At 39.5% G+C, this 11,968-nt stretch overlaps 1 protein-coding gene across 1 annotated transcript; it reads left to right on the plus strand.

The window, feature by feature from the left end:
• Positions 1-365: 365 nt before the first annotated feature.
• Positions 366-8,022, plus strand: LOC146000299 (UDP-glycosyltransferase UGT5-like). The gene is made up of 5 exons (XM_083137792.1): positions 366-404; positions 2,052-2,878; positions 4,210-4,432; positions 6,457-6,676; positions 7,728-8,022. Exons 2-5 carry the CDS (start codon positions 2,057-2,059, stop codon positions 8,020-8,022), a joined length of 1,560 nt encoding a protein of 519 aa, XP_082993918.1. The 5' UTR covers positions 366-404; positions 2,052-2,056.
• The last annotated feature ends 3,946 nt before the right edge of the window (positions 8,023-11,968 follow it).

Raw genomic sequence — 11,968 nt, forward strand, 5'->3', positions numbered from 1 at the left:
GCCAGCACCATTCGGTGCCTTGTGACACGAAAATGACCGATGTCAGTCGAATAGAATTGAACCCATCACTGATTTGTAGTTTCCCAGCTCCGACAACTGAAAAGGCGACCAGTATAACAGAGAAAATTGTCGGCCAAGGTCACTTTTTAAATTCACACTACGAGGAAGGGGAAGGAAGTAACCTATAAGAACAGACTGGAGTGTCAACAACATGCAACTGAACGTAATCATCCCCCCCCCCCCTTTCTACTGCCTGAATTGCCCCAGGCGACTCTAAAGAGAAGCTTTGGAGTAGAAGTTGATAAAGGATCGTGGTCACATGTTGTTCAAGGCTGTTGCTTGTCCTTTTTTTATACTGTCAGAATGAAAATAAGTTTTTCAGTGTTTGCTGATCCAAGGATAAGGTATGTACTGATAATTCTCATAAATATACTGTTTCATTACATGTTATTTTTGCTAAGTGAAGATTGTGTTTCGATGAACCTATAAACTTGAGTTGTGGGAACTGTTTTTAATCTTCATTACCAGTGATTATCTGGGTTGTAGACTATGACCAATTTATTCATACATTCCGATGTGTTTCGTCCTGTTCTCTTAACAGTTCAAGGTCAGGGCAGCGCTTACGCATTGCCTCCACTAGTGTAAAACTGCCGTCCCTCTCGAATGGTTGTGACGCTAATTGGTTCCAGTGCTCGAAGTGGGCGGAGAACGCGGATGGATGCCATCCTCCCAGTTAGAAAATTGTCATCAAGCATTCTGCCAGAAAATTTTGTATGGGCATCCCCTTCACCCCCATCTACTGCAGTGTCCCCATGTTGATCCATGCAAGCATCCCCCTCCTGTACTAAAACTCAGGTAAGCATCCCCCAGCTAGGTATTTCCACTTCGAGCATTGATTGGTTCTAACACAACGACCTGTAGCTAAAATTTCTAATGGAAGAACCGAAACAAAAAACGAGTTTCGAAAACAGCAGCAGCTCGAATATATATATACATATATATATATATATATATATATATATATATATATATATATATATATATATATATATATATATGTCACTTTTTAAAAACATCTCTGGGCCGCCTAGGCCTTAATCTAGCCCTAATCAATGTTATTTGTTCGTGGCTTGCTCGTATCGAGGAGATGAGCGGGGTGACCTCTCACCTGCAGCTTTCTAAACCTAACAATAAATCGCTAATTAACAAATATGTGTCCTCCCAACTTGCAGTGTATAAATAAATTCAAAGTCTAATCAATTTTGACGTTCCAACAAAGCATATACATTATTCTCACGTGTTAAACAGAAGTAGTTCAAAACTATTTTCCCTTGACTATGATGCAGACTTCGTGATCCGCATCTTTGTAAAAGGTGTCGTTATGCTTTGCACTGCATTTACGTATATTCACCTGGTCGTTTCGGAAGTTCCTTTGCAGTTTCCTAAAGAGGAAGAATTCGGAAGATGCAAAATCAGGTGATATTTCAAACTCAGGTAGCATCAGTGCCGTGAGTGGGTGAAGGAATAATATAATATAATATAACATTCCACGCGTTTTCTTTTTGATGGTGTCTCATGATAGTACTACGTTGGTTGACACACAATGCTGCAAATAATCAGAAATATATCCTTCTGATTTTAAGAAAATGAAAAAATATTATGCTCCAAGACAGCTGCACTCAGGCCTTCCCTGAACTATCTTGGTCTAAAGAGTCGTACTAATATACCTAAGGCATCTTCATGGTTTGTAGATGTGGGAAAATAGCTTCACGTTTATCGTCACATGTTGTAGAACATACATTTTATCAAAGAGAAGTACTCATCAATTAAGAGAAAACACAAAATACGTTCAGGTGGCAATGAACGATCCTTGGAATATAATGGAAGGATCGTATCAAAGAGTCACATTGAAAATTATTTTAGAAATTAACGAAAACGCGTTCAAGGAGAAAACTACTTCTTATCTATATTAAGTATTTTGTGGGCTGTCATTACATAGTGCAAAGGTCAAATTATTAATTTGGGAACTTATTCCTGTATTTGCCTTTCAGGTGTAATGAAGAACATCATCCTATTGGCGATTGTATTTCTTTTTGCATTCTCCAATGGCAATGCTTATAGAATTTTGGCAGCTTTTCCTGTCGGAAGCAAAAGCCATACTCACATATATTACGCTCTGACCACAGAGCTGGCCAAGAGAGGCCATGAGGTCGTAGTCATCACTCCTTACCCTTTGAAGGAGCCGGTTCCTAACCAGAAGGAGATCCACCTTCCCCTCATGCAGAAACTGCAAGCCGAGGGCACGTTTGATCCGTGGGCGAGAAGAAACGAATCTTCTTTGACTATGATGAGCACAATTTACTCCAAAAGCTACGAAATGTGTGTGAAGGGGTTCGACCACCCAGACATCCAGGACATCATCAACTCAGAGAAGAAGTTCGACCTGATAATCCTGAGCCTTTTCTTCACGGAATGCTACCTGGGACTTGTGCACAAGATTCAAGCTCCATTCATAGGAATAAGCGCCAACACTGCGATGTTCTGGCTCAACGATATGGTAGGTAACCCCGAACCTTATTCCTATGTACCCAACATTATGGTACCGTTTACGGACAGGATGACTTTCACCCAGCGTCTCATCAACACTGTACTCGGGGTGACAGGTAAAATCCTAAGAGAGTATATATTTCTTCCATTTCAATGGAAATTCGCCAAAGAGATATTCGGAGACAACCTCCCACATCTGTCAGGGATAGAGAAGAATATTAGTCTGATCCTCGTCAACACCCAGGTTGCGTTAAACTACCCAAGGCCATTCGTTCCTAGCATTGTTGAAGTTGGAGGAATGCATCTTCAACCGCCTAAGGAAATTCCTAAAGTAAGTATCATTGTTGTGTCCTCTTTGTGTTCTTCAATTAAAATTTTCGGCTATGTCCGAAAGGTTCGAAAAGCAGTCTTGTAGTATGGTCTTGTCGGAAGTGACGTCGCCTAGAGTGCGCGTCAAATCTCCTGCATATGGCGATAGCCAATAGCAGCGCACTGCAGCAGTGCCATGTCGAAATCTCACACGGAAAAGAGACAGAGTGGTTGAGCGAAACGCCTTGTCACGGAGAGCACGGAACATTAGATAATATAACATATATTAAACTTATTGGGAGAAAATATCATACCTGATTATGCCAGAGGGAATGCCAGGGGCTCCTCGTCACTCCAACAACTGCCGTCGTTGTCCTCGTCGTCACTGACCGCACTACTTTCGCCCTCTGTGTCGTCCTTCAAATTTATTATAATTGGGTCCAAAATTTCGTCCCGATCTATCTCCCTTACAAAATCGTTTTCCTGTAATTGTTGTGCATGTTTAACACTAGGGCTCCATTGTTCTTGTGTTACATTGTCAAGTTCTTCGTTAACAAGTTAACAAACAACACATGTGTGATTCTGTTTTACCCATGTCTCGTCAAGGTAAAAGATTGATCTCGAATCACCAGACACTCGAATTTCGTGCATTGTACGAAGGAATTTTACCCTTGACGTAACAATGACACTTCTCTCCATCAGAAATTTACGACCGTCGTTGGTTTTCCTGTACTTGAAGTTTATTGTTTCAAACATAACTTGCCAAACCGATTTACATGCTTATTTATGCTACTATATGCCTACATGGATAGGTTAGGCAGGCCAGATTTGGTGCTGTTAGCATGTATTTCCCAAGGTGCTAATGCTGTCCCTACACGCTCGTGCAATATGTTCCTAGTTTTGTCTACTGATCGTATTTGGCTCTGCAGTTGAAGTGGAATTCGAAAGATTTTCGCTTCCAGTCTAAGACTTCGAGACTGAACTGCGAGATCGTTCTCGAAGCATGTTCGCTTCAAGTACAAGACCTTTCGGACACGGCCTTAGTCAAGAAAATGCATTTACTTTGTCGCAAAGGTAATTTGGTTTACTCCATAGCTTTTGATACAAAATCCATGGCTTCGGAATTCATTATGAAAAATCAATACATGAAAGAAGCCGGTCACGACCTTGTCTTTAATCAATCAGGTTGTTAGGTTCTTAACAGCCATTGATAGATTTGAAAGTTAAGTTATCGAGACTTCCCAAACCGATATATAAACTGCTCTGCAATAACATAAATTACCAAGCAAGATTTAACTAAGGGAAAATGTAGCGAAAATATCATTCATCATGTTTTATCATAATTCTTTCCAGTCTCTTCGAAGCTTCATCGATGATGCAAAAGATGGCGTTATCTACTTCAGCTTGGGATCGGCTGCGAGGAGCGACAAAATGCCCGCAGAGAAGAGACAGTTGCTGTTGAATGTGTTCGCTCAATTACCACAGAGGGTGTTGTGGAAGTGGGAGGCAGACAACCTGCCTGGACAACCCAAAAACGTTAAGGTAGTCAAATGGCTCCCTCAACAAGATATTTTAGGTACTTTTCATATTTTTATATATTCATACTCAGACTAATAATGAAATTATCTTTGGAAATACATGTATCATACAGATATAGTCACACAGGATAGCACTACAAGTATCTTTCAATGTGAGAATTAAATTCTTATGCTTACAAATAATATAAAAACAAACAACTTGCAACGATTTTCATGTGACCTGCGGCTCAACCACCCGCCTCTATCAATGTAGGCACCTAGGGGCAAATTCTTGGGTACATATCCTCGAGCGTAGTGTCTTCACTATATCGAGATTGAGAATGTGTGGAATAGTGTTGCCCACGGGACGAGACGGGACAGGCTTTTAAAACTTCGAGACGAGACGAGATTGATCATGTGTCCCTTTGACAAACCAATATTTTCGAGACGAGACAGCATTTCACAGCATTTCCACGAGACGAGACAGGCCAAAGTCTCGTCTAGTGGGCAACACTAGTGTGGAACCATACCTACACATCTTCATAGTACAGTGCAATTCACAGAGAACCGTAGCTTATTTACAAAGTTACGCACTATTGGGCACTATTCTTATCCAATTCTGAGGAGTGACGCATAAAGACTGTAATATGCAGCTTTAATAACACTTAAGTCACTCTTCCAAAATAGTAAAGTACATACAGGGTGTATCATAAGTAATAGCTAGGGACATTGAATTTTCGCGATGCGCGAAATCGCGAAATGTGAATAAAAGATGCAACTTTGAACATTCTGGACGTAACTACACCCCCAATGATGAAATATGAATGAGTTTTATTCGCGAAGGAATGTGAAATGTGTGCTTTTCCACGAAATGAACGTTTTTTCGCGAAATAACCGTGAAATATCATCAAATTAAGTAGAAAACACGCAAAAACCGGCAATCGAGGTTGTGCGCGCAAACTGTCGATTTGTAACGAAACGTTTGCCTAAAGTTTCCTACCACTTGCAGCTGAACAACGTTTTATCTTCGATCACGTCATAAAGACGCTGCAAATTGGTATTTCCCATGCACATAATCTCAGTTCGAAAACTTCGTTCCTTGTCAAGCTGCATTCCTTTCTTCCCCCGAATGTCTACTCAACTTCCAGTTTCATTTGAACTTGCTAGCTGTAGCAGCGGTAAGATTAGTTTTTTTTCCACCGCTGGTATATACCGCTGATCTAACATTTTATTTACCGCTCTCCTCAGTTTATATTTACCATAAATGTGTCTCCCTAGTAATAGCGCAAACTGACGCAGGTGAAAGTACACGATAAAAAAGCAAAAAAGTCTCAGTAAACATGGGTCTGCAAACGAGCCGTTTTCGAGATAATCGCGAATGTGTGATTACAAGCCGCCACTGACTTCATTGTTTGTAAACGTCGTCCTAGTTGGGAAAATGCTAATATGTGTGCGAATGTGTGGTTACAAGCCGTCATTGAATGGATTTTGTAAACGCCGAGTGCTTTACTCCTTCCGCGGTCCGAGATTTGCTCTTTGTTTACAAAACAGAACATTTCCGAGAGGTGGCGTTGCTATCAAACAGAACATTTCCGAGAGGTGTGGCTTGTCTCCACACATTCGCACACATTATTAGCATTTTGCCAACTAGGACGAAGTTTACAAACAATGAAGTCAGTGGCGGCTTGTAATCACACATTCGCGATTATCTCGAAAACGACTCGTTTGCAGACCCATGTTTACCGAGACTTTTTTGCTTTTTATCGTGTACTTTCACCTGTGTCAGTTTGCGCTATTACTTATGAGACACGCTGTATATAAACTACTCAGCTGTGGCAAATAAGATTACGTGACCTATCCATTAATATTTGTTAATTTTACGATACCTAGGTAATAACGTCAAAATAAGATAATTATTTGCCTTGTTGTTGATCTGGCAAAAAAAATGAAACATCCAAATAAAAAAAAACTAATGTTACTAAAATTGTCCCTAGATCTATATATTAACATATAAGTAAACGATAATAGCAATGTGCCAACATATGCATTTAATTTGTTATTCATTTGCTTTTTTACATTTCAGCCCATCCAAATGTGAAGTTGTTCATAACCCATGGAGGCCTATTAAGTTTGCAGGAAGCATTGTACCACGCAATGTGTGTTTTGGGAATTCCAATCTTTGCTGACCAAGAACTGAACATGAGAAGAGCAGTGGACTTGGGATTTGGTGAAAAAGAAAGCTTCGATACGCTGACTGAAGATGGGCTTTTGGAAGCAATTAGGAAGGTTATGGGCAATCAAACGTAAGATTCGATCTGAGTTCAGTAGTTGTAGTCCATCCTATATAAGTAACGTAAAAGATTCAGTAAGTTTCTGATCAGGCACCATTTTATCAATATGTATAATCCTAATTTCTCTGAATTTTAAATATATAATTTAGCAAACACTCAATATGCTGACCAAGGCAGTAATTTATTTTATTATAAAACATAAACTAAACGTAACGTTTCAACCTTCTAGCAAGGTCTTCTTCAGACTCTGCACCAAGTACATTTGTGCAGAGTCTGAAGAAGACCTTGCTAGAAGGTTGAAACGTTACGTTTAGTTTATGTTTTATAATAAAATAAATTACTGCCTTGGTCAGCATATTGAGTGTTTCATATCATGGAAACAGGGCTGAATGGTGTTATAATTTAGCAGTACAGGATATGCATTTTCTCGATAAATACAAAACATTTCCATGCAAAATGCTTTTAGTATGTATAATTCTATCATTTTATGCGTTTTCTTTAGTAGTATTGAAAAAATAGACTGAACATTTTAAACATATTAACACATACATTAATGGCTTCAATCATTTATATTTGTGTTATACGAATGTGTGCAATTTTAATTTTTAACAAGAAACGAAACATAGACTCTTTGCAAATGAAAATTTTAATGGTATTTGAAGAGGAAATGGAATTATAACTTTAAAATGAATGGCACGCGAGAAGGTATTAATATTCGAACTTCAGTAACAATATTACGTATATTAAAATAATAAATGATAGAAGACTGTAACATCGACAGATTTAATGGTGTGAAAACCTTCATAGAGGCCACATAGATGTTTTATGTGCAATTCTAGCATTTTATGCGCAATATTTGGTAGACAATATTTGCACATCTTGCTCTATTCATCTCGTGCGACTTTTTCATGTTTGTTGGTTAAATCTATCATGTAACAACTAATTGATTATAACGTTCCATTTCCTTCCCTTACTTCGACCTGTAATATTAAAAGGTTTCAATATTTTTTAATCTCTAGCATATAATGTTCTACATAAAACTTGTCTCATTCTACAATTTCAGCTACAAGGATAATGCCATGCGCCTGTCAGCCATCTTTAAAGATCAGCCACAGAGCCCTCTGGACAGAGCTGTCTTCTGGACTGAATACGTCATCAGGCACAAAGGAGCGCCACATTTGAGGTCCGCGGCAGTCGATTTACCGTGGTACAAATATTTCCTTATAGATGTGATCGCATTCCTTTTATTAATTGTATCAATTTTCTCAGCGCTTGTTTTTGTAATTCTTAGAGGTGCGTGGAGGATACTTACAGGAAAGCCAAACAAAGTTAAGGAATCACAAAAGAAAAATCGTTAGCCGATTTTGTTTTTACAAATAAATAACTGATAGTTACAGTGTGTTATTCATTGTTCCAATACGTTTCGACGGATGTCACTGTGTACACATGAATTATTAACTAGGTGATAGTAGTTAGTGTAGCGTGCCACAAAACCAGGCGTCCTAGGTGTGAATCTAGGTAAGACATCGTTAAGATTAACCTAGTTGGGTAGAATAGCATCAACCGTGCCATGGCTATTTTGTAAAGTTATGTTACGGTACTAATCACCTTCTAATTTCAGCGCAGTTCTTCAAAGTACTTGGCTACTGCGAAAATGTAACATCTGAAGATGTAGTTTTATGGAATCTGGGGTAGGCCAGCTCACTTTTGTCCACCCGATTCTTCCCGACAACGCACTATAGGTGAAAACATCTATTACCACCTAAATTTGCTGAGGGATACGTTCTGAATCCCCGAAAATATCTCTGAAATGTAGGTGGGAATCAATATGCCACACCACTAGCAATCCTGCAAGTCCTTGACCGATTTTACTGAAATATTCCAGACAAGCCTTTCAAGGTATCTAGGAGCAATATGAAGCTCAGCAAAACCTCTTTGTGTTCCTTCAGTTATTATGGTCACAAAATAGGTAACTTTGAACATATGCAGACACAAATGGCCCTCACACATCACGAATTATTTCACAAAAGTTCTCTAAAAATTTTCAGCTCGAGTGATCCTACCTTAAAACTGCTTAAATGGTTGTTTCTTATTCTACGAAAATAAGGTCCAGGCAAATGTGAGAAGAATTTCAGGCCATCGTATGATGAAGAAAATCTGTTCTCCGTCCGCCATCTTAAAACACGAGTATCGTATTTTGCCACAAGTAGCGAAACGAAAATTATCGTCAATGAGTTGGCAATTACCTCTATACTATAATCTTACATGTATACAATGAGGAATTCTTTGGCCAAAAAAGAATGCGTTGAAATTGTCATAGGGTACTCTTCCTTGAGTAAACACAGTCGAATTTTGAAAAATCTCCCTTGTTCACAAGAACTTTCTTGTTACCTTTATATGAGAAACGAAGTGAGATCACTTACGTACATTTGAAGAGTTATACGTTGGGGAACGTTCGTAATTCTCCCCGAACTAAGATAATCGCAACAACAAGAATGAATGATATAGAGATGATGAGAATGAATGATGAGAGAACAGTCGAAATTTAGGACCCTCAGAACCTCCTGATTTCGTAGCGCAATGCTTTATGCACAGTAAGGCTAATCGGGACTGGACCTACAGTTTAAAGTGGGATCCGAACCCCTATGTGCCTCCACCGGGCATCGAACCCGAGACCCCTTGATTACAAGGCGACGACGATACCGTTGCGCCATCGGGGGAGGCCCTTTTTCATACAAGAAAGAGCTACAAGCAATTAGAACACAACCTTCTTCCTAAGTACGTTGTGTATATCGGAAGTAACACAGTTGCATTATTGTCGAAGCAGAAGAAACCGAGACTTCTGTTGACGAATCCACGTCACATCACGTCCGATAAGAATATGCTTGCTAAGTATGAACCTTGTATTGATTTTTTTTCATGCTTTGATATCTCTTCCGCTCGTGAGATAACAACTTACGTAAGAATTTGATAATCATTATTGACATAACGTGGGTGCTCTTCTAGTTATCTTCGAAATTATCAGTACAACTGATAAGGGTAGGAATGTTGGAGGTATTATGTATCCACATTGTCTCGGGTATTATTAAAGTAGAAATGTTAAAAGATGGAAGGCTCGCATAAAAGATTTTTTAAAAAATGTAGAATTGGGTATCTAGGATATATGCGAAACATGAGAGACATGAGTGGCATGGAATCTTTATTATTTGATTTCGATTTGATTTATTTTTTTTAACTTCGCGTTTTGTGCCTCTTGGATAATTTGCGAAGATGGAAATGAGTGATGAAATAATGAAATTGATGAATGGACATTCACAAACAACCATGCCCGAGCGGGATTCGAACCCGGAACCCTTGGGAATCTTTATTATTAACAGCGGAGTACTTTCATTACAATAAGAATAATAGAATAAAATTGGCTTCGCTGTCTCTCTCCTACCCCTGCATACATTTCTATTTCTACATCGCTGTCTTACTGCTTCTCTCTCAATCTCGCCCTCTCTACTTTGACTCCACCTATTTCTCTCTCTCTCTCTCTCTCTCACACACACACACACACACACACACACACTAATACATAAAAAAAAGAGAGAGAGAGGCATGCACACAAATGTGAAAAAAATTTAAAAATTCTTTTACTGTTTTTTTAGTTCTTGTTAAGTCCATTTCTTGCACGGATAGGCTAATAGAGTTTAAAGTGAGTCCTGGACCACTACCTGCCTCCATCGAGTACCGAACCCGGTACCCCTTGATTACAAGACGATGACTTTCTTTCTACGCCATTGGAAAGGCTCGGACACTTTTTGTTACAACTCACATCATACACAGAGATCCTGTGAGTCTGCAGCAATTGCCTATCTCTATCGAAAATTGAACAAGACAGATATTTGGAACTCGAGACAGGCATTTCTTGTAACTAGACTTTATCATCTTTGAATTGGTATGAAGATGAGTGATGATGTTGATGAAGGGACACTCACAAAGAAAATCCATGCGCAGGCCGGAATTCGAAACCCGGGCATTTGTAACTAGAGACGACATAGAGTACGAAATAGGATTTTTCGTTCACGAGACGAAATTCTGCCAACTCTCGTCTTGCCTAGAAATTATCCGCAGCATGATTTTTCTTAGTAGTTTGTTTGATTTAGTCTATTACTTAACGTTCCTTTTTGTCACTTTTGGCTAATTGCGACCATGGATATGAATAGTGATGAGCTGAAATGGATGAAGGGACAACCATAAACGCCTATGGACGACACAGAACAAGTCCAGAGGATTATCCTGTTCGTGGGAGGCTTCGCCGGAACCTTATTGGCCTGGAAGAACAGTTACCGTGGTGTACAGTCAACGGCAAAGATAATAGTAGGCAAATTGCCCATCAGTATTTTCATTACTGATTATTCCACACCCTGTGTTGTTTTAAGGAATGAATTTCTGTTGATGCATAGCAGATGTTGTCCTCTGCCTATTGACGTTTTTACTTCAATTCATGATCATCACATTGTGGAAAACGGACTGAATGAAAATGGTGATGGACAATTTGCGTATTATTTCTTTCGCCCTTGGGTATACTACTAGGAGCATCATTATCCTTTGCCGTTTCCTGCCTCTGCCTGGGTCGGCATATAAGTCAAGCCTCTCCATTTTTCCTGATCTTCCACCTCTCCTCTCTTTTCACTGTGTTCAAATCCTGTCTTCTTCTTCTAACACTCTCCGCTATCTGCTCTTTCCACCGACATATTGGTTTCCCCCTTGGCCTTATTCCCACTCCTTGTGCATTGTAAGCTCTTACTGGTAGTTTTTCTGCATTCATCCTCTTCATGTGTCCGAACCATGTCTTCTGTGCCTCATCTATCCTGTCCTGAGGCTTCACCACTCCCACTGTCTGTCGGATCTCCTCACTTTAGGATATTAAGTTTGTGCAATGCTCCCATTTTGGAGGGATTTTTGATCCACGAGTTTGTGGGGTGCAAGTAAAATCGCTGAACACGGAAACTTTGTGTGAAATTCGAACCCGGGAACCCTGATATCAAGCCTCGACAAGCATACGGACATGCAAACGCTGATCTGAATTTCTTACAAGCTTAAAGAACTTCATGCAGTTGTTTAAGTACATGAAAATCCGGTTCTTATCATACAGACATGTGCTGGAAAGGTGGCAGGCTACAACTCCCAGAACAAATTGTCAGTCAAGGTCACTTTGGGAATTCAATCCACGCTACAAAAGAGGAAAAGAGGAAAAGAAGAAGGAAGTGGCTGAAGCATTGCGTCAACAACCTGCAATTGAGTGTAATCTTTTCTCTC

Source organism: Lepisma saccharinum, chromosome 16 (genome assembly GCF_977018435.1).
Source record: "Lepisma saccharinum chromosome 16, izLepSacc3.1, whole genome shotgun sequence".
Taxonomy (NCBI): domain Eukaryota; kingdom Metazoa; phylum Arthropoda; class Insecta; order Zygentoma; family Lepismatidae; genus Lepisma; species Lepisma saccharinum.